This window comes from Dendropsophus ebraccatus, chromosome 3 (assembly GCF_027789765.1).
Source record: "Dendropsophus ebraccatus isolate aDenEbr1 chromosome 3, aDenEbr1.pat, whole genome shotgun sequence".
NCBI lineage: Eukaryota > Metazoa > Chordata > Amphibia > Anura > Hylidae > Dendropsophus > Dendropsophus ebraccatus.
Window position 1 is genome coordinate 41720364 of NC_091456.1, and position 27577 is coordinate 41747940.

General features: G+C 44.6%; 1 protein-coding gene across 5 annotated transcripts in view; it reads right to left on the bottom strand.

Annotated features, from left to right (window-relative positions):
* LOC138785532 (receptor-interacting serine/threonine-protein kinase 3-like) overlaps positions 1-27577 on the bottom strand; it is a 51735-nt gene that overhangs the window by 10069 nt on the left and 14089 nt on the right. Inside the window, exons 1-19 of one of the 5 annotated variants that reach the window (XM_069961582.1) lie at positions 20667-20721; positions 19626-19748; positions 19449-19482; positions 18352-18513; positions 17870-17991; positions 17670-17770; positions 14841-14989; positions 13765-13814; positions 12531-12689; positions 11123-11208; positions 10275-10416; positions 9865-9959; positions 8803-8839; positions 8173-8240; positions 8042-8081; positions 5496-5587; positions 4717-4753; positions 3398-3465; positions 3262-3301 (exon numbers count right to left, since the gene is read on the bottom strand). In XM_069961582.1, the coding sequence (XP_069817683.1) occupies positions 3262-3301; positions 3398-3465; positions 4717-4753; positions 5496-5587; positions 8042-8081; positions 8173-8240; positions 8803-8839; positions 9865-9959; positions 10275-10416; positions 11123-11208; positions 12531-12689; positions 13765-13814; positions 14841-14989; positions 17670-17770; positions 17870-17991; positions 18352-18485 (1420 nt within the window). In that variant the 5' untranslated portion in view covers positions 18486-18513; positions 19449-19482; positions 19626-19748; positions 20667-20721. Of the gene's footprint in view, positions 1-3261; positions 3302-3397; positions 3466-4716; positions 4754-5495; positions 5588-8041; positions 8082-8172; positions 8241-8802; positions 8840-9864; positions 9960-10274; positions 10417-11122; positions 11209-12530; positions 12690-13764; positions 13815-14840; positions 14990-17669; positions 17992-18351; positions 18514-19448; positions 19483-19546; positions 19749-20666; positions 20722-25477; positions 25804-27577 lie in introns of those variants that run through there. The other 4 variants (XM_069961579.1, XM_069961578.1, XM_069961580.1 and 1 more) reach the window with 4 other exon arrangements.

Sequence of the window (27577 nt, forward strand, 5' to 3'; positions counted from 1 at the left end):
AGCGCCAATTAGCATTTTCAGTGCATGATTTTTCTGAAGAAGTTTCTGAGAGCCAGGTGTGTTTGCAGTGCCCCTGTAATGTCTACAGAATAGAACCCCCCCCAAAAGTCACCCCATTTTGGAAAGTACACCCCTCAAGGAATTCATCTTGGGGTGTGGTGAGCATTTTGACCCCACAGGTATTGGAGGAAAGTATTCAAAACTAGACCGTAAAAATGAAAAAAATAGAATTTTTCCAATTACATGTTTGTTTGGTTTGAAATTTTTCAATTTCACTAGGAACAGGGGAGAAAAAGCACCCCAAAATTTGTAACGGAGGTTCTCCTGAGTACAATGGTACCCCATATGTGGGCATAAACCACTGTATGGGCACACAGCAGGGCTCAGAAGAGAAGGAGTGTCATTTTAGTTACAGGCAATATTTGGGTGTTTACTGGTTATCTGGGGTGGTAATGGACAATCTCGGGGTGTTTACTGGCTATCTGAGGTGGCAACAGGCAATCTGGTGGGTATGGGCAATCTGGGGTGGTTACGAGCAGTCTGTGCCAATCTGGGGTGGTTACGGTCAATCTGGGGTGGTCAGGGCAATCTGGGGTGGTTACGGGCAATCTGGGGGTGTTTACTGGCTGTATGGGGTGGTTATGGGGTGTTTACTGGCTATATGGGGTGGTTATGGGCAATCTTGGGGTGTTTACTGGCTATCTAGGGGTGGTTACTGGCTATCTGGGGTGGTTATGGGCAATCTGGGGGTGTTCACTGGCTATCTGGGGTGGTGACGGGCAATCTGGGGGTGTTCACTGACTATCTGGGGTTGCAACGGGCAATCTGGGGTGGTGACGGGAAATCTGGGGTGGTGACGGGCAATCTGGGCTGGTTGCGAGCAATCTGGGGTGGTTGCGAGCAATCTGGGGTGGTTACAGGCAATTTGGGGTAGTTACAGGCAGTCTGTGGCAATCTGTGGTGGTTACAGGCAATCTGTGGTGGTTACGGGCTGTCTGGAATGGTTATGGGCTATCTGGGGGGGATACGGGCAATCTGGGGAGATTATGGGCAATCTGGGGAGATTACGGGCAATCTGGGGTAGTGACAGGCAATCTGGGATAGTGACAGGCAATCTGGGGTAGTGACAGGCAATCTGGGGTGGTGACGGGCAATCTGGGGTGGTGACGGGCAATCTGGGGTGGTTATGGGCTGTCTGGGATGGTTATGGGCTGTCTGGGATGGTTATGGGCTATCTGGGGTGGATACGGGCAATCTGGGGTGGATACGGGCAATCTGGGGAGATTACGGACAATCTGGGGAGATTACAGGCAATCTAGGGTGGTTACAGGCAATCTGGGGTGGTTACGGGCAATCTGGGGTGGTGACGGGTAATCTGGGGTGGTTACAGGTAATCTGGGGTGGTTACAAGTAATCCAGGGTGGTTACGGGTAATCCAGGGCACTTGACTTTGGTGACAGGCGTAAAAAAGTGTCGGCACCATTTGGAACAATGATCAGTAGTATATAGTATATACCGCTGATCACTTGTACTGGGACCACACCGGGTGGTCACCGATCATTGCCCCATGCTCTCCGCCACCTCCGGTGGTGGAGAGAATGAAGCTTTGATCATTTTTAGGAATCCATCACTGTGAACAGAGTCTGTTCACAGAGATGGCGGCGGCCATCTTGGATCAGATGGCCACCCTGGGAGGGGAGGGTCAGTGACCAGGTCACTAGGGTTAATTCTGGGTACAGGGGGGGACATGTTCTCATCTCCTCTCACTGTGGATTCATGGTGAGAAGAGATGAAAGCGTTCAGCTGCGCTGGCAATGTCTGTTACCGGTGGCCGCCGTTATACTGGTTACGTCGGTGAGGGGACTTGCCGGGACTGACCCCACACTCTGCCCCAACCCCTCAGCTACCTCCGGTAGCTGAGAGGAGGGGGCTGCGGGCATTACCAGCACCGCTGCACTATTCTGCGCCATCGCCATAAAGAGCTGATGGCAGCAGAATAGAGCCCATTAGTGATCGCCGTAAAAATCCGTATCGGCGGTCACTAATAACATAATACATGTATTCTCTGGGTCACTACGGTTACGGCGATACCACATTTGTAAAGGTTTTTTTAACTATTATCACTTTGGCGCAATAGAAACTATCTGCCTAGCAAAAACCCACAAAAACTGTCGCCGCATTGCAAGATCCATAGCGTTCTTATCTTTTGCGCGACAGAGCTGGTTTTGGGCTTATTTTTTGCAGGAAGATCTGTAGTTTCTTTTGATACCAAGTTTTATATGTATATGACTTTTTGATCTCTTTTATGACGTATTATCTAAAGTGGATTGATAAAATACAGCTATTCTGGTACTGTTTTTTTGAATTTTTTTTTACAGCGTGTGTTGTGCGATATAATTATTGATATATTTTTATAGATTGGGTCGTTATGGACGTGGCGATACCAAATATGTATATGATTTGTGTTTTTGATCACTTTTATGTCACGTTTTATTGGGTATAGGGAATGTAATGCATCTTTATTATTGGGGTGGGGGGTGGGGGGGGGGCTGTGTTGTGTTTGGTGCACACTTTTTTTTTCACTTTTTTTTACTTTTACACTAGTGTACATTACTGTACACTAGTGTAAAATACTTAGATCATTGATACAATACATTGCAGTACCTGATCTACTGCAATGTATTGTATCATGCCTCATGCTGACAGGCAGTAGCCACGGCCACCCCTGTCAGCATCAGGCATCTCCATGGTGACCCCGGGGACCTTCATTAGGACCCCGGGATCACCATGGAGACATCGGGACCCCGGACGGCGCCGCGGGACATCGCGATCACGTAAGTGGACCTGCGGCGCCGTCCGGGATCCACCGGGACCCGTTTGATGCCGCTGTCATGCTTTGACAGCGGCATTTAACGGGTTAAACTGCCCAGAGCGGAGAATCCTCCGCTCCGGGCAGTTACAGGAGGGGGTCAGCTGTCACACTGACCGCTGATCACCCGTCCTGCAGCCACCGCCGGGCGGTAATTTATTCCGATGCGCCCGCCGTTAAAAGGCGTACGCATCGGAATAAAGCCCATTAGTGGCCGCCGTGAATATGCGTGCGGCGGTCACTAAGGGGTTAAATCTATTCCTGGCTTTGTTTTTATTAACTGTAATTAGAAACCTAAATGTGTCAACACACCAAAAGCACAGAACACAACACTAACGTAACTTTTCATTCACTTTCTTCTCTTCATTTTTTAAGTGATATTTTTTATTTACCTGGGGTATATTGGGGATTCAGAGTTCTGTAGCTAGATCCCTGGATGAAAAATAAATGAATACATAAATTAATGGTCCATAAATACAAAAACATCAAAAACATGTATGAACGAGAGCAAGGAGAAAGTTGTCATACCATTGCTGGAGTTGTTGGATGAATCATTGAATGCTGACTTGGCACGTTTGGAGAGTTCATCGCAGGAGCTGAATGACAAACAGCAAAATACAAAGAATCACTTGGATGCATTGAAGTTTTCTGATATTTTAAGGCCTTAAAGGGAATCTTTCAGCTCCCGGTCCCTACTTAAGGCGCTGACAGTGTGCAGTAGCTGGCAGTCCCCTAGTGAGCATGGTGCCTTTTAGTAATTTGTCTGTGGAGTGGATTATGCACAAGCTTAGGTCTCCTACTGTAATGAAGAGTCAAAGAGGAGTTGTTTGTGCTGCACTCTGGCACACCTCACCACTCCTTACCCTACCTCTTCTTCATGAATAATCAATGCTGCCTGGCCTCCTGCTTGCTCAGCTGTTAGCCAGTGTCTCTGATTGCAGATCAGTCCTCTGTAGGCAGTTGATGTCGGAAAGAAACACTCAGATATAGTTGAATCTCTGAGCCCAAATGTGTTGGAGCTGTGGTCTAGGGGTAACTCACTTGTCTAGTGAACACCAGCAGTTCATTCTTTGGTTTAAATCCCTGTTGAAATATATTTTAAAACAATGGCCGTTGTTTTGAAATAATTGCTGTTATTTTCCATTAAATAGCCACCATCCACTCAATTTTAACAGAGTATGAACATAGTTTTTCTGTGATTTCAATCCACTCCTAGTTTGGTTGCAAAATACTGACCAAAAATACTGAGTGGGACCATAGCCTTAAAAATTATACAATAATTAGGAAAAAAAAGACATCTATTTAATTTCCATCAGGGGATTCAAACCAGAGAATGAACTGGTGGCAGGTCTCTAGACAAGTGAGTTACCCCTACACCACAGCTCCAACATATTTGGGCTCAGAGATTGAACTTTATCTGAGTGTTTCTTTCAGAAATAAACTGCCTACAGAGGGCTGATCTGCAATCAGAGACACTGGCTGACAGCTGAGCTGGACAGCATTGATTATTTTTGAAGAAGAGGGAGGAGAAAGGAATCGTAAGGTGTGCCAGAGTGAGGCACTAACAACTCCTCTTTGACACTTTATTACAGTAGGATTGTGCATAATTCACTGCCAGCTACAGTACACTGTCAGCACTTCAGGTAGGGCCTAGGACCTGACAGATTCCATTTAAAGGGGTACTCCAGAGACTGAAGACACTTTTCTTTTTCTCAACGCCTTGCTTTATGTTATTACTTTGTAATATAACTTTTTTTTTTAAAGTATATATTTTGTGTATATTCCTGTGTAAAAGATCCTGAAGAGGTTACACGTGGAATAGTACAAGACCACAACAAAGCAATTACCTGGGTGATATGTAGGTTGAGGTCTGTAGTTATAGCCCTGGGGGACAAAATAAATAGATAAGCATTACAAAAACAGTTAATGCTGATACTTCCATAGGCTCATGTTCACACATAATATTTCCGTCACTCTTTTTTTTAACCAAAACAAGGAATGGAACTGATGGGGCAAAATTATAATATAAAGATTTGCACAGTATGGCCACAACCACACAACGTCTCTTTTGGGCCATTTGACTGACTTTTTTTGGACAGACGTTATTTTGTAGCCAAATAATATGCTTTATTTAGAAATAATGGATGTTATTTGTCCGCGAAATGACAGCCATCCTAAAAAAAACTCTTTTTTTTTGGCTGACAAAAGACTATGGGGGATATTTATTAAGTGTGGCGTTTTCTACGTCGGGCTTAAAAATATCCCCGCACAGTACTCTGATTTCTGTAGAAGCGCACTGCCTCTACAGAAATCGTGTGTGCACAAGTGTGTGCGCAGAGCTGGCGTAGTTTTCCTTATCATTTTTCGGCGAGAAAAATGATAAATTAGGCGGATCCAGAGTCCCCGCCCCCCGTTCCACCCCCTCTACGCCCCCTCCCCGCCCCACTGGCAAAGCTTGCGAAAAATGGCCAGATGCGAAAGTTTATTAGCAAAACGGCCATTTTCCGCCGAAAAATACACCTTTTTGGGATGATGAATGTCCTTCTATGTGTGAACATAGCCTCACACAAACATGTACGGTATATGTGTATGTATATAATGATATACAATGATATTGTTGTCATACCACAGCTCCTTGCAGATGACTTTGTTGTATGGTTTGTGTCTGACCCCTTATATGCTGACTTTGCACATTTGGAGAGTTCACAGGTACAGACTCTAAATGACAAATAGAAAAGTATAAGAAATAACACACTGTATATGAAAAATTATGTCTTGAGTAGTATGCAAGGTTTCCCCCTATTAACATCCATAGTCTATTCAGCAAGTGACAAATGATACATTGGTGTGTAAATGCTGGGATCCCAATGAACACTAGAACAGGAAACCCTTATCCCTTATCCAGGGGCGCCGCAATCATGAGGCGACCTGAATCGTCTGCCTCAGGCGGCGCCACTAGCTGTCACCATGGGGGCGGCATTCAGTGGCAGATTATAATATGAGCGGTTCGGCGGCCGCCCACATTATAATCCGCCACTGACTGTACCATGTACTGGAGCCCCCCCGCGCCCGGGCAGTATCTGTAATGAGATGCTGTGAGCGGGGGGGACTGTATTCATAAGCGCCGCGCTGTACTAAATCAGCCGCGCCGTGCTGATACTACAGTGCGGCGCTTATGAATACAGTCCCCCCCGCTCCCAGCATCTCATTACAGATACTGCCCGGGGGCGGGGGGGCTCCAGTACATGCATTCCACGTCCGTGATCCGTAAGGATCACGGAACGTGGGAATGCAGCCTTTAGTCCCCCGGGTGATGCGCGGCTGCCGGAGGTGTCCCATCCTGTCCCCGGCAGCGCGCGCATCAGAGAGCTCCCCGTGCGCCGGAAGTCACAGCCGCAGGCGCATGGGGAGATCTGTGATGCGCGCGCTGCCGGGGACAGGACGGGACACCCCGGGCAGCCGCACATCAGCCGGGACCAGACCAGAGAGGCTCCACGGGGGAACGGAGGGCAGGTGAGTTGTGTGCTGTTTTTTGTTTTATCTGCTGTGCAGGGGGGGGGGGGGGGGAGGAGAGGGGGACCATCTATAAGGGAGGGGGGAAAGAGGGGGACCATCTATAAGGGAGGGGGGAAAGAGGGGGACGATCTATAAGGGAGGGGGGAAAGAGGGGGACGATCTATAAGGGAGGGGGGAAAGAGGGGGACGATCTATAAGGGAGGGGGGAAAGAGGGGGACGATCTATAAGGGAGGGGGGAAAGAGGGGGACGATCTATAAGGGGAAACCATCTATAAGGGAGGGGGAGAGGGAAGAGGGGGACTATCTATAGGGGGGAGAAGGGGACCATCTATAAGGGAGGGGGGAAAGAGGGGGACCATCTATAAGGGGGGGAAACGATCTATAAGGGAGGGGGAGAGGGAAGAGGGGGACTATCTATAGGGGGGGGAAGGGGACCATCTATAAGGGAGGGGGGAAAGAGGGGGACCATCTATAAGGGAGGGGGACGATCTATAAGGGGGGGGGACCATCTATAAGGGAGAGGGAAGAGGGGGACCATCTATAGGGGGGGGAAGGGGACCATCTATAAGGGAGGGGGGAAAGAGGGGGACCATCTATAAGGGGGGGGCCATCTATAAGGGAGGGGGGAAAGAGGGGGACCATCTATAAGGGGGGGGCATCTATAAGGGGGGGGGCCATCTATAAGGGAGGGGGAGAGGGAAGAGGGGGACTATCTATAGGGGGGGAAGGGGACCATCTATAAGGGAGGGGGGAAAGAGGGGGACCATCTATAAGGGAGGGGGACGATCTATAAGGGGGGGGGGACCATCTATAAGGGAGGGGGAGAGGGAAGAGGGGGACCATCTATAGGGGGGGGGGAAGGGGACCATCTATAAGGGAGGGGGGAAAGAGGGGGACCATCTATAAGGGAGGGGGGAAAGAGGGGGACCATCTATAAGGGAGGGGGGAAAGAGGGGGACCATCTATAAGGGGGGGCCATCTATAAGGGAGGGGGGAAAGAGGGGGACCATCTATAAGGGGGGGACCATCTATAAGGGAGGGGGACCGTCTATAAGGGGGGGGGAGAGGGGGACCATGTATAAGGGGGGGAGGGGGACCATCTATAAGGGAGGGGGAGAGGGAAGAGGGGGACCATCTATAAGGGAGGGGGGAGGGGGACCATCTATAAGGGGGGGAAGAGGGGGACCATCTATAAGGGGGGAAGAGGGGGACCATCTCCTAAAAGATCAGCACCCTCCTCTCCTGACATCCTCTGTGCTGCTGGGACTTCTCCTATAGGATTAGCACCCTCCTCTCCTGACATCCTCTGTGCTGCTGGGACCTCTCCTATAGGATTAGCACCCTCATCTCCTGACATCCTCTGTGCTGCTGGGACCTCTCCTATAGGATTAGCCCCCTCCTCTCCTGACATCCTCTGTGCTGCTGGGACCTCTCCTATAAAGTCAGCCCCCTCCTCTCCTGACATCCTCTGTGCAGCAAGGGACCAAACATTATGTTTATTGGGGACAGCAGTGGGGGGGCAGTAGTGGATTATAATGTGGGCGGATTGACGGGGGGGGGGGGGGGGCGTCATTCTATAGTTCGCCTCGGGCAGCAGAGAGGCTAGAATCACCCCTGCCCTTATCTATCAGTCATGAGTGTGGAACGCAAAATACCTGCGGTATATTGGGGATTCTGAGCTCTGAAGTTAGATCCCTGGATGAAAAAAAATATATAAATTAATAGCCCATAAATACAAAAACATCAAAAACATGTATGAATGAGAGCAAAGATAAAGTTGTCATACCGTTGCTGGAGATCTTGGATGATTCATTGAATGCTGACTTGGCAAGTTTGGAGACTTCATTGCAGGCCCTGAATGACAAACAGCAAAATACAAAGAATCACTTGGATGTGTTGAAGTTTTCTGATATTTTAAGGCCATAAAGGGGTACTTCAGAGACTGAGAAAACATTTTTTTTGTTTTTTTTTTGCCAATGCATCGCTTTACTTTGTAATATAACTTTATTAAAAAAATTATATTTTTTTATATACATATATACTGCTTCCATTAAACAAAAGTATATATGTATATAAAAAATATTCATTTAAAAAAATAAAGTTCTATTACAAAGTAATTAATTTTATTAAAGCAATGCATTGGCTCCAATAGGCTCTGATCCCCTGCTCTGTTCTAGCGCTGCTAAACAGCTCTGATCCTATAAATCACTTTATACAATACATACAAATGGCTTTATTATGCCTTGTATTGCATTCATATTTCTTGTCTAAAAAAAGGCTCTTTCTTTTTACTTAAGCTGAGATTCAGTCCTGATGTGAGCAAAAAAGTTAGGAATATGAACCATACATGTGACTGTGTGAAAGATCCTGAAGAGGCTACACGTGGAATAATACTAGACTACAACAAAACAATTACCTGAGTCGTATGTAGGTTGAGGTCTGTAGTTATAGCCCTGGAGGACAAAATAGATAGATAAGCATTAAAAAAAGTTAAAGGGGTTGGTCACTTTTTAGTAAAATAGTTCAGTGTACAGTCTTAGTAAGTGTACTCACTGTATATACTGACAGCAGCTCCCTGTGTACCTCATAGAGCTAAAACCAGACTCCCCTCCTCCAGGCTGTGCTGTCTGTCCATAAGATGGCCGACATGAAGGAGCATGTGACCATGCCTTGCCCAACAATGTCCACTGGGCCTGTATATGCCTATGGTGGACACTGGGGGCGTGGCATGGTCACATGCTCCTCCATGTTGGCCATCTTATGGACAGACTCACCACAGAGCAGGGCAGCCCAGCCTGGAGGGGTGAGAGTCTGATTATACCTCGGGGGAGCTTCTGTCAGTAAGTAATCTGAATACATTTACTTATACTACACACAAAACAATTTTACTAAAAAGTGGTCAACCCCTTTAATGCTGATACTTACATACTGTATGCTCATGTTCACACATAATATTTCCCAAACCAGGAGTGGAACTGATGGGGCAAAATTATAATGTACAGATTTGCACAGTATGGCCACGACCACACAACGTCTCTTTTTGGCCATTTGACGGACGTTTATAAATAAAGTATAACATGCTTTATTTAGAAATAACAGATGTTATTTGGCTGTGAAATAACAGCCATCCTTAAAAAAAATTTTTTTATTTTTTTGGGGCTGAAAATGACTAGAGATGAGCAAACCAGTCGGATTTCTGGTTTGTATGAATCAGAAATCTCGGCGGCTGACTCCCGCTGTCTGCCGGCTCCGTGCAGTGGGTGGATACATCGTAAGAAACGCCTGGAGAACTGGGATACAGCCAATGCCAATGCAGACAGCGGGAGTCAGCCGTCAAGATTTCTGATTCATACGAACCAAAAATCCGGCTGGTTCGCTCATCTCTAAAAATGACTGACATAAAATACTATGTGTGAACGTAGCCTCACACAAACATCTTAGTATATGTGTATGTATATGATGGCAATGATATTCATACCACAGCTCCTTGCAGGTGACCTGGTTGTGAAGTTTGTGGCTGACCCCTTATATGCTGACTTTGCACATTTGGAGAGTTCATTACAGGTGCAGACTCTAAATGATAAATAGAAAAGTATAAGGGATCCCACACTGTATATGGAGAATTATGTCTTGACTAGTATGCAAGGTTTCCCCCTATGAACATCCATAGCCTATTCAGCAGGATAAGTGACAAATAATATATTGATGTGTAACTGCTGGGATCCCAATGAACACTAGAATAGGGAACCCATATAAGCAAAATTTTTACCAATCTAGCCATCTTGGGGACGGTGTCTTTTCCCCAGCCACCTAATTTTTTCCACTTTTAAAGAGACATGATGGATGTTAATAGTGGGAACCCTCTACAATGGTTTAATGGCTACTAACCCAGTAATACATCTGGTCTTTCAGAAATATTCATAGTGGATAATTTTTGAAATATTTCTGACATCCCTTTAGTATTGACAGACGTTGTGTCTCCTGTAGTATGTGGAATATCTGTTGCCTTACCAGAAGATATAGAAGAATCCTTAGGAACAGGAAATACAAGTTCATTTATTAGTGCATGTCAAGCACAGTGATAAAACCATGAATAAATATACAGATAAAGTCTAATACATCCTGGGAATCAGCTGGCCTAGTCCACAGATGGGCAGGGCCGTATTACCAGCTGCTGCTGCCCTAGGCTCCACACCTGAAGACGCCCCAGCTTCACTCAACAATTAGCATCAGGATTTTCTAGTTTCGGAATATAATATTGATATCTGATTAGTCTTAGGCTGCGTTCCTGCATTTACTGTACATCACCACATGCACCACATGCAGCCGAAACCAGACCCTCATGCGGTAACCAATAGGCATATGGCCAATAATCCAGTAACACCACATGACTACTGGGGAAGAAATGAGAACGTAGTTCTGGCCACGTGCATTTCTCTACATGTAGAAACATTGTCTGAATCACGTCACTAATGTGAAAACTGTAACGTTTGTCAGCCAAGTGCAAAGTACACCAAAAACGTTAGTATATATGTCTGTCGGGACATCTGGAACAACAAAGCCCCCTTCGGATTTCTGAGCTGCTTAGACAGTCTTAGAGCAAAATCATGAAAATCACTAGTTTTTATACAGATTACGAAGGCACAGAGGCACAAATAAAGTGTCTGCTTTTAGATTAATAAATCTGGGCCATTGCCTATATGTTTAGTAACATACATTCTGTGAAACATACTTACCATGCTGTCCTGTATAGCTCTTACTGCTTGTCTAATTTCACATTTGTCAAATGCAGAGGAGAATCTCTCCCATTTGTTGCAACATTCTGTTATAGGTGAAAAGTGACAAAGAAGTTAAATTCCTGATTGGGTAAGTTCACACATGGCAGATTTATTGATATACTTCTGTGAATGAGAAAACATTCCTTACATGTAAATGGGGTGGTTAGTGTATCATAGACATGGATTTTTGAAAATTTTATTGGCACAGTCCCAAGTGACTGGTTGACTAAACAAAAAATCTGCTGTATGTGAACATAGATTTAAGGCCCTTTTCCACGGAACTATTATTGACTGTATTCAGCCCGTGGAATAGAAGGCAACGATCAGCCGACATTGTTAAATTCGGCTGATTGTTGCGTCGTTTGTCTTTTAAACATGTTGAAAGACAAACGACTCGTAAAGCAACGATCTGCTGCCATCGCTCCCAAGGCCGATTCTGTGGTCTCTGCCACCTGAGGCAAACCTCAGGTGGCCGCCCCCTCAGTGCCGGCCGGCATCGCCACATCTCCACTTTCCGTCAGGCGATCAAGTCGCGCGGGGCCGCCGGGGGGTGTGTGTTTGTGGTTTGATGCGCCACCCGCACCGTATCAAACCACAACAACCCCCCGGCGGCCCCAGCGCATCCCCCATGACCCCAGGCACTCACCACAGCCTGAAGGTCAATGACAGCTGCATGGTGACGTCGCGGGACCTGACGGGATGTGGAGAGCGCAGGCGACGGGACAGGTGAGGGGCCGCTGTCATTTTTGTTAAGTGATACTTAACTAAAATGACAGCAGCGGGGACATAATGCCGCCCCCTGCCGGACCGCAAAATCTGCCGTCTGAGGCGGAAGGCTCATTCCGCCTCATGGCAGAAGTGGGCCTGATCGCTCCGTGGAATAGAAGCGGCGGCAGCAGACCGCTGCTGTATGCTATGCCGCATGGAGCTAATAGCGCTCATTTGCTCCTGTCAGTCGGCCCGTGGAATAGGGCCTTTACTCCCATAGTGATATAAAATAATATACTGTATCCCTCTACAATTGTGGACAGAGTTATTGCTATACTCCCGCATCAGTGTTAAAAAATATGTGCGCAAAGCCAAGACGGCTCACTTGGAGATGGCAAGTCGGAGTCATTATGAAATATTTGCGGTCTTACCTAAGGCCTAACATACAGTAATCCTAAAAAATTATTTTAGCTGGCAGCTTCCATGGTCTATCATACAGTACCTTCCAGTGGAATACATACATGCATATTGATGGTATACAATCACTGGTTTATTTTTGGCTTATTTCACAATGTATTGTATAGGGTGGAGACATAACACTACTCTCAGTAATCATCGCTCATAGTGCTATTATTATTGGTTATCAGGTGTCACTTACCACTAAAGACAGGCCTCTTCAGCTTGTCATTATGCCAGCAGAGTTTAGTAAATTCAATTGCCTCCTTTAGATATTTCACTGACGTCTCATTTTCCAGATCTTTAAGACATGGACGTTGGCCTTGAGGAACAAGCTGACGTATCAAGACGGATTTATCAACTGACAGAGAGGAGATATAAATATAGTCAGCTTTTCTCATATTAGTATATCAGTCTGTAGGCACCTCGTATACCTTTTCCTGTCCTATACTGGTTTCTGTCTGGTGAAATAAAGACATAGAGGACGGGAGGCCCAAGTTGGGGTGTTTGAGGTTTATATGACCTCATTGAGTTTACGTACTGTTGTTGTCTTTATGAGACAGTTCCAGAGTACACTAAGTGGCACAGTTTGCTTTATAGTTACAGGACAGACAATATTGCAAACAATTCTGAGCAGTCTTCTCATAAGAGCTGGTAACTAGTTATGTCCAGGTTATAGCCATAGTATTATCAAAGTACCCATCATATGCTGCCACTATGGGTCCCCGGGAGGCTACCCTCACCACAACTTGCCCCACCTAGGACTTTTATTTGCGTACTTTGTTTAGATCTGATCTGTGCCTCCATTATAGCGTGTACTATGTAGGACACACTCTCTGGATGCCACTGTTATAGACAACTGCTGCAGATCTTAATTTTGACCCCCCCCCCCCCATCATTTATTTTAAGCAATTATATACCCTCCAATAGAAATGCTTTTATATAGTCAAGGAACATCTCATTGACTTGAATTGACTATTAGCATCCTGAGGTAATTGTATGGCACCAAAAGATTCCTGAGCTGAGGACCGATACATGAGATTTGTTGGTTGGCATTAAGTTGCCTTAGCACCTACTATACTGCCCTGTGCCCACTGTGATATTGTGTCTCTAAACCCACCAATTCATATCACGATGGAAATTGGAAGTAAAATTGCACTTTAATGTATAGCAGGGTGTACACATTAGCGTCTGAAAGTAATAGTATGGGTTCCATGTAGTAGAGGTAAAATGGTTCCTCTCTATAAGTACACTGGTTAGCATACCTGGCCATACAGTATGTAAGATAAGAAGTCCTTTTCTGTATTTCCTCATAGTTTTCCCTCTAAACAGTGGCAAATCTGCCATACATTCAACTATGTAACTGATGTACTGAAGTTTAGAGTCTCTTTGAAGAATCCTCTTATATAAACCCCTCTTACGTTATACATTCCTACCAGGATAAGGATTTTCTCCTCTAAGCACCACTGCAGATAAGATGGCGAAACTAAAAGAAAAAAAAATATTTTTTTTTTACTATGAATATTTATATTTGTCGACTTTTAGGCTATGTTCACACACAGTAAAAATTCATTAAACAATGGCCGTAGTTGCAGGTTTGCAACCATGGCTGTTGTTTAACGAATTTACCTATCACATTCATTACCCTGGAATCTCAGCCTGAGTGTATATACTCTGTATACACTGCGTCCGGGATTCCTTGTGGCCGCACCGAAAACTGACGTGTTAGTTTTGTGTGGCCGCTATTCATTGAATAGTGCCTGCACAAGACTGACAAAGCAGACAATGTAAAGTGCGGCTCCAGGCGCACTCTACATTGTCGGCTTTGGTTATTTGGAATGCGGGAACACCCGAATGGGCTCACATCCCAATTAAATAGAAATTAAGTTAATTCGAGATGATATTCACTGATACCGGACGTTCTGTGACAGGGCTGCGTCACAGACCGACCGGTGTCATATATAGTGTGAACCTAGACTTAAAGCATACATATGGTTTAAATAAACTTCTGACAAGTCATAGCATTCATGTCAGTAGTGTGTATCAGTGGGATCCGGGTGTTCAGATCCCCCAAGATCATTGGTTAGTGCATCAGCTCTTTCAACTCCGCTATAAGTAGCAGTTGATGGAATTATAATGGTAGCCTATCGAACTTCTGGCAACTTCTGGCATTTCCATCGATCAGTTGTTGTTGAAAATTATCGAAGAATGTTAAGGCCCTTTTCCGTTACGGCCGATAATTGTCCCTTGGAAATGAGGGCAATGATCAGCCGACATCGTTCATGTCGGCTGATTGTTGCATCGCTTGTTTTTCAAACATGTTGAAAAAAAAGCGACTGAGATAGCAGCGATCTGCTGCTGTCCCTCCACGTGGAATAGGAGCGGTGGCAGCAGACCAGCTTGTGCTGCGATTATGTCCGAGTACGTTGAAAACTCCAGTAGGCATGAATAAATGTTTTAAACCTTTACAACCATAAAAATATGTTAAAAATATTAGTCATTGTTAATTTACCTGTAAACATCAGTTAATGGACTTGGCTGGTACCCTTCTTGAAATGCTTCAGGTGGCATGTACTCCAAGGTACCCCCAACCCCTTCACAGTCCTCAAATCCAAGGGTGGAGGAGCCTCTTGTATACTTGGACAATCCAAAGTCTGTAATCTGAAATTGTAATTGAAGTTGTAACTAGATTTGCATTTCCAGGGAAATACATAGTGCTTGAAAAGAGCGCCCCTTTACCAGTGACTTCCAGAGCGCCCCTTTACCAGTGAATTCCTTTTAAGAGAAACTTTAACCCCGGGTGCCGTCCCTATAAGAGCGACTTGGGTCGCATCCCTTTAAGAGCAACTTGGCTCCCGTCCCTTTAAGAGCGACATGGGTCCCTTTAGGAGCAACCTAGGTCGCTTTAAGAGCGACCTGGGTCCCTTCGCTCTTAAAGGGACCCAGGTGGCTCTTAAAGGGACCAAGGTCGCTCTTAAAGGGACCCATTTCGCTCTTAAAGGGACCAAGGTCGCTCTTAAAGGGACCCATTTCGCTCTTAAAGAGACCTATTTTGCTCTTAAAGGGACCCATTTCGCTCTTAAAGGGACCCAGGTCGCTCTTAAAAGGACCCATTTTGCTCTTAAAAGGGACATATTTTGCTCTTAAAGGGACCCAGGTCGCTCTTAAAGGGACCCATTTTGCTCTTAAAGGGACCCATTTTGCTCTTAAAGGGACATATTTCGCTCTTAAAGGGACCCAGGTCACTCTTAAAGGGACCCAGGTCCCTTTTAATGGGACCCATTTAGCTCATAAAGGGACATATTTTGCTCTTAAAGGGACCCAGGTTGCTCTTAAAGGGACCCAGGTCGCTCTTAAAGGGACTCAAGTCTCTCTTAAAGGGACATATTTCGCTCTTAAACGGACCCAGGTCGCTCTTAAAGGGACCCAGGTCTCTCTTAAAGGGACATATTTCGCTCTTAAAGGGACCCATTTCGCTCTTAAAGGGACCCAGGTCGCTTTTAAAGGGACCAATTTCACTCTTAAAGAGACCAATTTCACGCTTAAAGGGACCCAGGTCGCTCTTGGGTCCCTTTAAGAGCGACATGGCTTCCGTCCCTATAAGAGCGACTTGGGTCCCTTTAAGAGCGACTTGCGTTCCTTTAAGGGCGACCTGGGTCCCTTTAAGAACGATCTGGGTACTTATAATGGTTAAGATCATTGCTCGGTTACCATGACAATCTTACTCATGTCAGGGAGACAAAATCGTTAAGGATCTTCCATATATTACATCTTCTATTGGCCAATAGTGGACATGTAACTGTGGATGGTGTGATACATTGCATGACGAGACCTTAGAGTTCCTATAGGCTGCTGTATTTTAGCTATTTGCATATGTGCTGTGATTGGCTGTTAGCGGTTAGAGTGGGGTCATTATTTTCTATGGGAAATTTGGGGTTTTTAAACGTAAATTTCTTAAAAACGACAAATCCGATCGAAACGAAAAAAAGATTTCACACCTCACACCGCCGAGGGCTTTGAAACATAGTTTGAATGGAGTGTGTGCGCAAAGCGGTTCAAGCTGTATTACGCGCAGAAAAATGGCTGGAAGAAGAAGAAACGGAAGAGATGGAAGAAGAATACGGATTACAATATAGTGCTTTTCAAGCACTATAATAACATTGTACTGATCAATATTTTTGTCCAACAATTTTTATACACAAGTATTATTATTATTATTATTATTATTATATCTCCTTCATGTCTTCTCCAATGTGCTCTCAATGAAGGGGCAGTGCATGCAGATATATGTGTATGGCCAACCGTTCCCCCGGACCTTGCAGTGTGTGACGTCAGCACCCTCCAACACCTTGCTGCATCACCAGCTCCTGCACTGCTCACTGCACAGACTTTAGCACCCCCTGACCTCTGCATGCATCGGCCCTTTCCGGAGAGCACACCAGATGAGACATGGAGCAGGTCCTCATCATGAACCCACGACTTCAAGTTTAAAGGTCCATTCACAGATGTAGTTACAACAACACATGTGCATTCCTTCCTGCGGCACTTGCCCCACAAGAGGAGGAGGAGCCCCCAGGGTGGGCAATGCCCTGGATCCCTGTGCAGAGCTGAACTGGCGTAGGGATCCTAAACCTTTAAAAATAGTAGTTCCCTTTTATAAATTTCAGCTAGGACCCTGCTCCTCACCAACTTGTGAGCTGCGTTTTGATTTGCGCTGATTTAGGCTATGTTCACACTGCGTACGATTCCGGCCGCATTTCGTACGCCGCCGTACATGTGCGGCTGAAACTACAGGCGTGGGAAAAATCGACAAGCGGCCGGATGCGTACGAACCGCGAACATACGCCCGTAGTACAGTTATGCTTCCCTAGCTTGTTTCGATGTGATCTGAAGCAGGTCATTTGCTTGGATATCTTCGCCCAGCCCAATAAAACTCACAGAACCTTTTGGATCGAAAAATCAAGTTCAATTTGGCTGAAATAAGTACTTCGTACGGGACCGCATGGAATTCCACGGCCGTGAGTTGGAACATTTCCATCCTCAAACAATGGTCTTGTTCATTTTTCACGGCGCCGTATACGATCCGGTCGTAAGCTCATACGTAGTGTGCATTGTGCGGGCGTATATCGTATACTTTCAAGCCAACGCATCAACCTCAAAACTATGTGCGTATATTCGCAGTTCGCAATACGGCCGGAAATATAAGTAGTGTGAACATAGCCTTAGGGTATATGGCATACAATAGCAATTAATTACCACATATATGACATAAGATTACCTATAAGAAGCAGACTATCAATGGTAAGTGCATATTTCCATAGGAAGAAGACCTGGATCTCACCTTTATATAAAGCTCCTCAGTTAACAGAACATTTTTTGTCTTGAGGTCGAGGTGTAGCAGAGGAGTGGGCAGATTGTGCAGCCAGTTCATACCTATTGTTACTTCAAAGATGATACGAAATTTCAGAGCCCATGGAATGGGATTAACTTTTTCCATTAGGGACCATAAACTGCCATTCTCCATATATTCCATCACAATACCTGGAATAGGCTGGGCATTCTCCTCTAGGATCCCATATAAGCGGATTACATAAGGACTGGTGGAGGCAGAAGCCATCTTCTCTGCCTCCGAAATGAGTTCTTTGAGGCCCTCTGGTACATTACTGTAACAAATGATAAAGCACAATGATAATACCGGTTCACCATTTCTCTTCTCAATAACATAAATGTGTTTCTACTCATTGCCAGCATTGTCATTATGGGTAGAGTATGTTCACATGGGCCCGAGTAAAGTGCTGTGGCGGAGGTCTCACATATACCCCACTCTCATTGAAATCCATGGCAGGGAGATGCACTGTTTTAAATCAGTGTGTATTGTGTGTTTAAATGTACCAGCCCATACATTATAACTAAATCATAAATTCAGAATTTTAATATTTGATTCTATTGTTTTGTCTACATTGATCAGTGTGAAATCTTTTCATAGTTATTATGATAGCAACAATCAAGCTACTTGGACTTACCATTTAAGCTTCTTTACTGCCACAGGTACCTTAAATTCTTTATGCGTTGCTTTGTATACAGATCCAAAGTGTCCCTGGTCAATTGGGACCCAATCAGTTAGCAATGTGACTGGTATAAGATTTTTCTTATTCATCCCTCAACAGAGATTCATTCCATTTCATCTGAGAAGAAGGGGCATTTGCTGTTACATTTTACTTTTTTTTAGGGGTATTCCAAGTTAAATCCCTTATAGGCTTTGTTTAGATGCTGTATAACAGCGGCTGTTCTGTGGCACGGCCTCTGTCTGTGAAGTTCACTGCAGTATTGGCGGAATGAACATCACTTTGTTGGAATTGGAATTCGGGTGTGCCCGCACTCCAATTAACCTTAGGTGACAATGTAAAGTCCAACTGGAGCCGCACTTTACATTGTCTACACAGTCGTTTTTGTGCGTTAGCTATTCAATGAATAGTCGAGATTCAATAGCTTTCAATGCTATTGGCTGATGTCATTAAATGTTGTCTGTTGTTGCAAAACCTGCAACAATGGCCATTGTTCAATGAAAATATACATTGTGTGGCCATAAATGTTAGATTACAGGGAGTCTAATGCGCATAGGATGGCTAGTCCCTCTAGAATGCCATAGCTTAATTTATTGTCTGTGGAGCTGCTGAGGATAACCAAACCAATCTCCAGCAGCCCCATAGACAAAAACAAGACCCATGTCCTCATTCTTGAGAAAAATGGGAAAGTGTCATATTGTGGGGTGGGGTATCTAAACACTAGAACTCCCTTCTTGTGAAATAATGCTGCGAGTATATAGAAAATAATAAAGAAACTATTCTTACCTCACTGGACCCCCTGGTGTCCTTCTGCGGTGTCCCTTGTCCCCTGCTGAGCAATCCCACTGCCACTTCTGAGACGGACTTGTCTCGGCGGTGACAACCTGCTTAGCCAATCATTGACTGAGACAGGACAGAGACACAAGGACGCAGCAGAAGGACACCAGGGGAGCTGAGTGGGGAAAGTTTCTTTATTATTTTCTACATATCATATTTTCTGGCGTTTAACATGACCCCCCAACTTTTCCACTTAAATTATAGAATTTGGAACTTACTTGCCATATCAGACTACCCCTCTTCCAATGCACACTAAAAAAAAATTAATAAAAAAAATCAGTCAGCAGAAACATCTGAGTAGGAGGTACAGTAATACCTGTAGGATACAAGGGTGGACAGATGAAAGAGGTTTTTCTGGGCACTGCGCCACTCTACCGTATATCTTTTTTCCATACCCAGGATGCCTGCAGCTTGCTCTGCCCTTCATATGGTCGCCACTGCAGATGCTTCAGTCCGGTTCCGAAGTTTTTCAGTACCCACTCTATAAGACGACACCCGGCGTATAAGACGACACCTGACTTTTAAGAAGATTTTCCTGGGTTAAAAAGTAGTCTTATACACAGAAAAATACAGTACTTGCAGCAATATATAAAACATTTTCCCATGCGGAGTATCATTTTAACTCTATCTTGTGGATAGAGGATAAGTCATTTATCTTGGAATATACCTTTTAAGTGTTTAGCTTGCCTGCTGAACCATACATATGACATCAATGTTAGCTGGCCTTCCTAATTTCAGCAGAATCTGCATGAAATCTAACCTGAATGGGTGCCACCTGACTATCCCACCTTCCGCCCTGACATGCTGGATATCAATATGCTCATAGAGTTGTGGCTGCAAGGATCTTGCAATGGTTTATTACTCACTTCCCATTGAAATAAATATGCATGATTGAATGAGCTGACTATGCATGTTCATGGTGGAATAGGGAGAAGCAGCTGTGCGCCAACATAGTGACAGTCTAGCCATAGAACTTATATTACCCAGGAAAGCTGTCAGGATCTGGGTCTCAGCTGATAACTTCTGAAATCTATGACGGTAAATGATACCTATGCCTTGAAGGGATCTCATAGAGACATATACGCACAAAGTGTGGATGTGTGTTCAAAGATTTACACGGGAGTTCATACAAAGAGATAAAGCACTACATAACCCAGCAAGCCTGTTTGTCTCATTGTGTGATGTTTACAATGCTTACTGTCAGCAGCCAGCATTCATACAGTATCTGTACGTGTAGAGCAGACTCAGGCACAGCATGTGCTGACTAAACAGGAAATGAAATGTCTCACACCACTTCTTGTAAGCCGGGGTTTGCTCAAGTCCCCTGCCTATTTCTACGGGCTTCACAGTATAAAGAGCAGATGCCCCTCTGGTATGGAAGCATATCACGTACAGTATTACCACCCAAAACTAAATGCATGGCATCGCATACTCACCTAGTTTCCTACTTCATAATCATACAGGGAAGTGTCTGGGTAACGTGATGTAACGTCCTGCCCTCCTCCAAGGGGTGTGACTGCCAGGGAATTCTTCAGATTGTGGACTGAACACATACAGATTGTGTGCTGCAAAATCACTGAATAAATTCGGGCAGTTCTTTTTTATTTTTAATGTAACGTTACCTTTAAAGTTGCTATAAAAGCCACTGATGACCATGTGAGGACCATTTAAAATCATGTAGTGTGTTATCAGTGGAAAAGGGTATGTATATTTCCCCACAGGTGTACTGAGTGCCACTTTTAATGTTTTAATGTCGTCCATCAGTCTGGCAAGATGCCTTCTGTGGATACCATTGCCTATTTGCTTTAGTTGACTCTGATGGTCTTTCTCGGAGTTGATCTGGTGCTTTCTTTCGAAGACAGGAACTACCCTATCTACATCTAGTCCTAAGGGTACGTGCACACTACGGAATAGTGAGGGAAAACTCGTTGCGCATTCCAAAGCTATCACCCGCTTGCAGACTGTGGCAGGCGCGCACATCTCCACCCGTGTAACAGACTCCATTCTATGCACGGGCGGATTCCGTCATCAGTCCAAAGAATGAACCTGTTTATTCTTTGGACAGACAACGGAATCCGCCCGTGCATAGAATAGAGTCTATGACACGGGAGGAGACGCGCTCACCCGCCACAGTCTGCGAGCGGGGGCAAACTGCGGAATGCGCAACGAGTTTTCTGTCACCATTCTGTAGTGTGATGGTGCCCTAAATATGGCAGCAGGTCTCTATCTGCTCCTTGAGCTCCTTGGGAAACACAGCCCTAATCCGATCCTTGGTCCCTTGTAGCTAAGGGCCCTATTACACGGGGCGATTATCGTGCGAAAAATCGTTATATCGTTCGAATTTAAACGATAATTGTTTGTATGTCGTTGATCGTCTATTTAGATCTGAACCTAAAATTATCATTAATCGTTCGCTAATCATTCATTGTAATTCCACGCTCATTCGCTCAAGTTCCGCATTTTTTCACTAATTGTTCAGTGTAATAGCACATTGCTCATTGTTTTTCTGAGATCAGAAGGAATAAACGATCACAATAACGATCGTGATAACGACCGTATCTAACAACCATCGTTCTGTGTAATATGGTGAACGATTTCAGGTTAAACGAGAAACACTCTCGTTTGCGATTGTTTATCGTTAGTCATAAATCGTAAAAAATTGCTCAGTGTAATAGGACCCTAATACTGGTATTCTTGGACCTATTCTGTTATTGTTCATTTATAGCTAGACTGTTTGTTCTCCTAAACAATTTGAATGGAACAAAGAAAAAATGCATATACAATTATTCAAAATACTGGCAAAATATTTTCCTGACTCAAAAAATTGAACACTTATATACAAACATTTGCATCACTTAGCAAAACTGCACTGTATGAACACAGCCTCAAACCAGTATCCAATATAGTCTAGAAATACATTTTAAAATACAATTTAAAGGGTTAGTCTGGGGAGCACAGGATGGCTTAGGCTGGGTTCACGCGCTGTAACTGTGCGGCTGTATTTTTTATGCGGCTGTAAATGTGCGGGTGAAACTCCGGCCGTGGGAAAAAATAGACATGCGGCTCAAAACATACGGTCATTTACTTTAAAATCTGGTTCAACTAAAAATAACAAATAAAATGTTAAGAAAGTGATGGAAACACCTCTGGATGCATCTGGGAAAGCAGGGAAACAGTTTACATGAATCGCTATTACCGGGGTTTGCGATCCTCTGCACTATAGCCGATGTCTCTCATGGTTAATATATTGAATTAATAAAACACATTTTCTGTCTAATAAAGTCCCTTTTATTGTTCAATAATTAAATGTAAACGATTCCATCATTTTGCAATTAAATATACTGTTAAAATAAATATATATATAAATAAATGTATATTTATCTATATATTTATTTTTTGACAGTATATTGAATTGCACAATGATGGATTCGTTAGAAATAAATTATTGAACAAAGAAACTGTATTTATTTAAACGAAAATGTGTTTTCTTAATTAAATATTAATTAGTACAGGAAGCTCTATAAGCCGGTAATTCATATTCCCGGCAATAGAGCATTCTGTACTAATCATCACTTTACTTTACTCAAAACATCAAATGTTTCTTCTAATTATGTTATCACAATAGCATTATTAGAAGAAACATTTAGAATTATATGTGCGCTCAGCTGATTGGCTGTTCGGCTGAGCGCACATATAATGAGCCGGTCCGCAGTACAGTGACTTCATTGTGCTGCGGACCAGCGAAGAGGACACATCGGGGTGAGTATAGAGCTCTCCACACCCCCTCCTCAGCACTGCACCCCTCCCAGCAAGGAAGGGGGGTCAGTTAACCCCTTCCTTGCTGGGATGGGTGCAGTCTGACATCAGTCTGGCCCCCCGGGGGTTAAGGGGGATGCAATACATCCTCCCTTAACCCCTTGGGGGTCAGACTGTAAGCAGCGATCTGTAAAAATGCTGCATACTGTAAGGAGCACAACACCGCTCACAATGATGGGTGTTGTGCTCCTGTTTGTGTTTTTTTTGTGTGTTTCTCCCTTTTTGTTTTTCAGATATCGGTATCCTGGGGATTACGTCGGATTCCATGGACTACGTCGATGACCAGCGGTTGTTCTTTGAATTTTTTAAATAAAATGGTCAATGAGGGGTGTGGGGGTGTTTTTCTTTGAATAAAATATTTTTTAAACTTGTGTCTTGTCTTTATTTCTTTACTTTTTAGACTTAGTAGTGGAAGCCGTCTAATAGACGGAATCCATTACTAAGTTGGGGCCTAGTGTTAGCCGGTATAAAATGGCTAACACTAACCCCCCATTATTACCCCAGTACCCAATGCCACCAGGGGTACTGGGAAGAGCCGGGTGCCAGTGGTCCCGGAGCGTCAAAATTGGCGCTCCTGGACCGGGCGGCAGCAGGCTGGTAAGATTTAGGCTGGGGAGGGCCTAAACCAATGGCTCTTCCCACCCTGGTGTTACCAGGCTGCTGTCGTTTGGTTTTTAACCCGGCTGGTTATAAAAATAGGGGGGACCCTATGCGTTTTTTTTAAATTATTTATTTATTTAAAAAAAAAAACGCATAGGGTCCCCCCTATTTTTATAACCAGCCGGGTTAAAAACCAAACGACAGCAGCCTGGTAACACCAGGGTGGGAAGAGCCATTGTTTTAGGCCCTCCCCAGCCTAAATCTTACCAGCCTGCTGCCGCCCGGTCCAGGAGCGCCAATTTTGACGCTCCGGGACCACTGGCACCCGGCTCTTCCCAGTACCCCTGGTGGCATTGGGTACTGGGGTAATAATAGGGGGTTAGTGTTAGCCATTTTATACCGGCTAACACTAGGCCCCAACTTAGTAATGGATTCCGTCTATTAGACGGCTTCCACTACTAAGTCTAAAAAGTAAAGAAATAAAGACAAGACACAAGTTTAAAAAATTTTTTATTCAAAGAAAAACACCCCCACACCCCTCATTGACCATTTTATTTAAAAAATTCAAAGAACAACCACTGGTCATCGAGGTAGTCCATGGAATCCGACGTAATCCCCAGGATACCGATATCTGAAAAACAAAAAGGGAGAAACACACAAAAAAAACACAAACAGGAGCACAACACCCATCATTGTGAGCGGTGTTGTGCTCCTTACAGTATGCAGCATCTTTACAGATCGCTGCTTACAGTCTGGCCCCCAAGGGGTTAAGGGAGGATGTATTGCATCCCCCTTAACCCCCGGGGGGCCAGACTGATGTCAGACTGCACCCATCCCAGCAAGGAAGGGGTTAACTGACCCCCCCTTCCTTGCTGGGATGGGTGCAGTGCTGGGGAGGGGGTGGGGAGAGCTCTATACTCACCCCGATGTGTCCTCTTCGCTGGTCCGCAGCACAATGAAGTGACTGTACTGCGGACCGGCTCATTATATGTGCGCTCAGCCGAACAGCCAATCAGCTGAGCGCACATATAATTCTAAATGTTTCTTCTAATAATGCTATTGTGATAACATAATTAGAAGAAACATTTGATGTTTTCATTAAAGTAAAGTGATGATTAGTACAGAATGCTCTATTGCCGGCATATGAATTCACGGCTTATAGAGCTTCCTGTACTAATTAATATTTAATGAATAAAACACATTTTCTTGGAAATAAATTCAGTTTCGTTGGTCAATAATTTAATTCTAACGAATCCATCATTGTGCAATTCAATATACTGTCAAAAAATAAATATATAGATAAATATACATTTATTTATATATCTATTTTTTTTAACAGTATATTTAATTGCAAAATGATGGATTCGTTAGAAATAAATTATTGATCAATGAAAGTGTCTTGATTACAAAGAAAATGTCTTTGATTAATTTAATATATTAACTATTAGAGGCATCGGCATTCGGCATCATTGCCGGCTATTTTTGAAGTACTCCGTACGGACCGCCTGTCAATCCTCGGCCGCATGTCCAGCCGCAAACAATGGTCTTGTTCATTTTTTACGGGTCCGTTTACGATAGGGCCGTAGATTCAGACATAGTGTGCACTGTGCAGCCGCATATCCTATACTTCCAAGCATACACACGAACCACCAAAAATACCGCCGCACAATTACAGCCGCAAATACAGCCGCACTGTTACAACGTGTGAACCGAGCTCCCAAGCGTAACTGTCATTTCCAGGCCCAAATTACACCACCCCAGCCAAACAGTAGATTATGCATAGGTATAATCATACATCCAGTCATTTAGCTGAAATCATTTGGTTTAGTACCTTTTTCATCCCCTGTACATGCTGCAGCTGCCACCTCAGTAACTGTCCTGTATTTCGGCTGGTGGGCGGGATCCTCCTTTGATGATGTCTGCCCTTCCTTTCTGCCTCACGCAGCCTTCCCTCACTACCCATAATCCACCACAAACCAGCCGGGAGCGAGCACAGAGGACAGACCAATCAGAGCACTGCAAGCTCTGACACACCCCCTCCCATTCTCATAGCACAGCCTATGCCGAATACAGTCACACCAGAATAGCTAGAAGATGGTACAGCAGAGAAATAGTGGACATTATGGTTAATATAATAAAATACGTTTGTTATACATACAGCACTTCCACAACACTAAGGGTACAAACCCACTTGACGTATTTGCTGCGTGAATCAGTCTTAAAAATAAGCAGGCAAAACGCAGGTTGGCTTTATACGATTGTTCTGCGTTAAAATACGCAATTGCGTATTTTTGAAGCGTGAAGCTTGTTGTTAGCAAAGCATCAGTTGTTAACAACCTGTGCGAAAAACGCATGTAGCTTCACGCTTCAAAAATACGCAATTGCGCATTTTAACGCAGAACAATCGTATAAAGCCAACCTGCGTTTTGCCTGCTTATTTTTAAGACTGATTCACGCAGCAAATACGTCAAGTGGGTTTGTACCCTAATTCTGATTATTGTTTGTCTCCAACTATAGTATCTGCAGCTGTAGCAAGACTAGCACTCCCATCATGCTTTCACTTTCATACCATGATGGGAGTGGTAGTCTTGCTGCAGCTGCAGATGTCCTGCACACTCCTATAGTAATGAAAGAAGGGCAGCAGGACCCGTTCTTTCACTCAACTACTGAAAAGTAATGACCCCTCCTCCATCCCCCTGCACTGGAATGGTCTGGTCTGCATCAGCTCCTGGTATGGCTCCCTCTCTCCACACAAATCCACACATGTGACAGAGATGAAGATGCAGAAATCTGCACAGAGGAGCTGCAGCAGCACCACCTCCATCGCTCTGCAGAGACCCCTGCTCTCTCCTGCTGCCGTGTATGCAATCCGTGCATAGGGGAGGGAGAGGGGCTGCACAGCAGAAGAGAAAGTGGAGATGAAGACAAGATGAAGCCTTGCTGGGCTGTCCGCATTCAATCTTCACATAAGGATCTCCCTGCTCTTTGAAGCTGACAGCTCCCTCACAGCCCACTGCAGTGACTAGGAGAGGAGGGACTGAGAGATAAGAATGTGATGATTACATGCCGAGTCCTGACAGCAAGAGAGGAGGGCAGGTCAGTTAACCCCTTTCTTGCTGTCCAGACTCCCGGCATGTAATCATCACATTCTTATCTCTCAGTCCATCCTCTCCTAGTCACTGCAGTGGGCTGTGAGGGAGCTGTCAGCTTCAAAGAGCAGGGAGATCTTTTGTGAAGATTCTGATTCGGACGGCAGCACCTCTCTCTATGTAGTAGGAGCTATGACACAGCTCCTATGTCCCTGTACAGGCTGGGCATCGGCTTCTACACGGGAGCGCGCACGTAGGCTCTGAGGGAGGTGCTCAGAGTGAATCCGTCTTCACAAAGGCAGAAAATGTGAAGACGGATTTTATTGAAAAGCTGTGAAAGATTGTGCAGATAACAAAGGCTAGGGGGGAGGATAAAAGTCAAGATTAATTGGACTAGATGACAAGAAAAGCTGATAACGTATATTAGTAATTAATTTGAAAACGCTTAATCTATGCAAGTAAAAAAAAAAAAAAAAAACATGACAGTTACACTTTAAGCCTTCTGCTTCCCTGCACTCACTCCTTAGATTCCATGTCTCGGTAGTAAGCCTTCTTGTGGAGGGTCTGGGTTAAGTCACGACATTGCAGTGACACTGTGTAACTATTGGACATTGTGTCCGGCCATATATTTCTCCTGCTGCATGTAATGATTTAGCAACCCCCCCCCCCCCCCCAACACCAAACAGGAGGGTTAGATAAAGTTTTTGTTAGCTCTCACGAGAGGCTTTATCTTCATCATTAGGAATGCTCCAGGCAGATTGCCTCCTATTCTCCACCTGTGGCAGCCCGGCACATGGGCTGGATCGTTAAGGACCTGTGCAGTGTTAAAGGACAACTCTGGC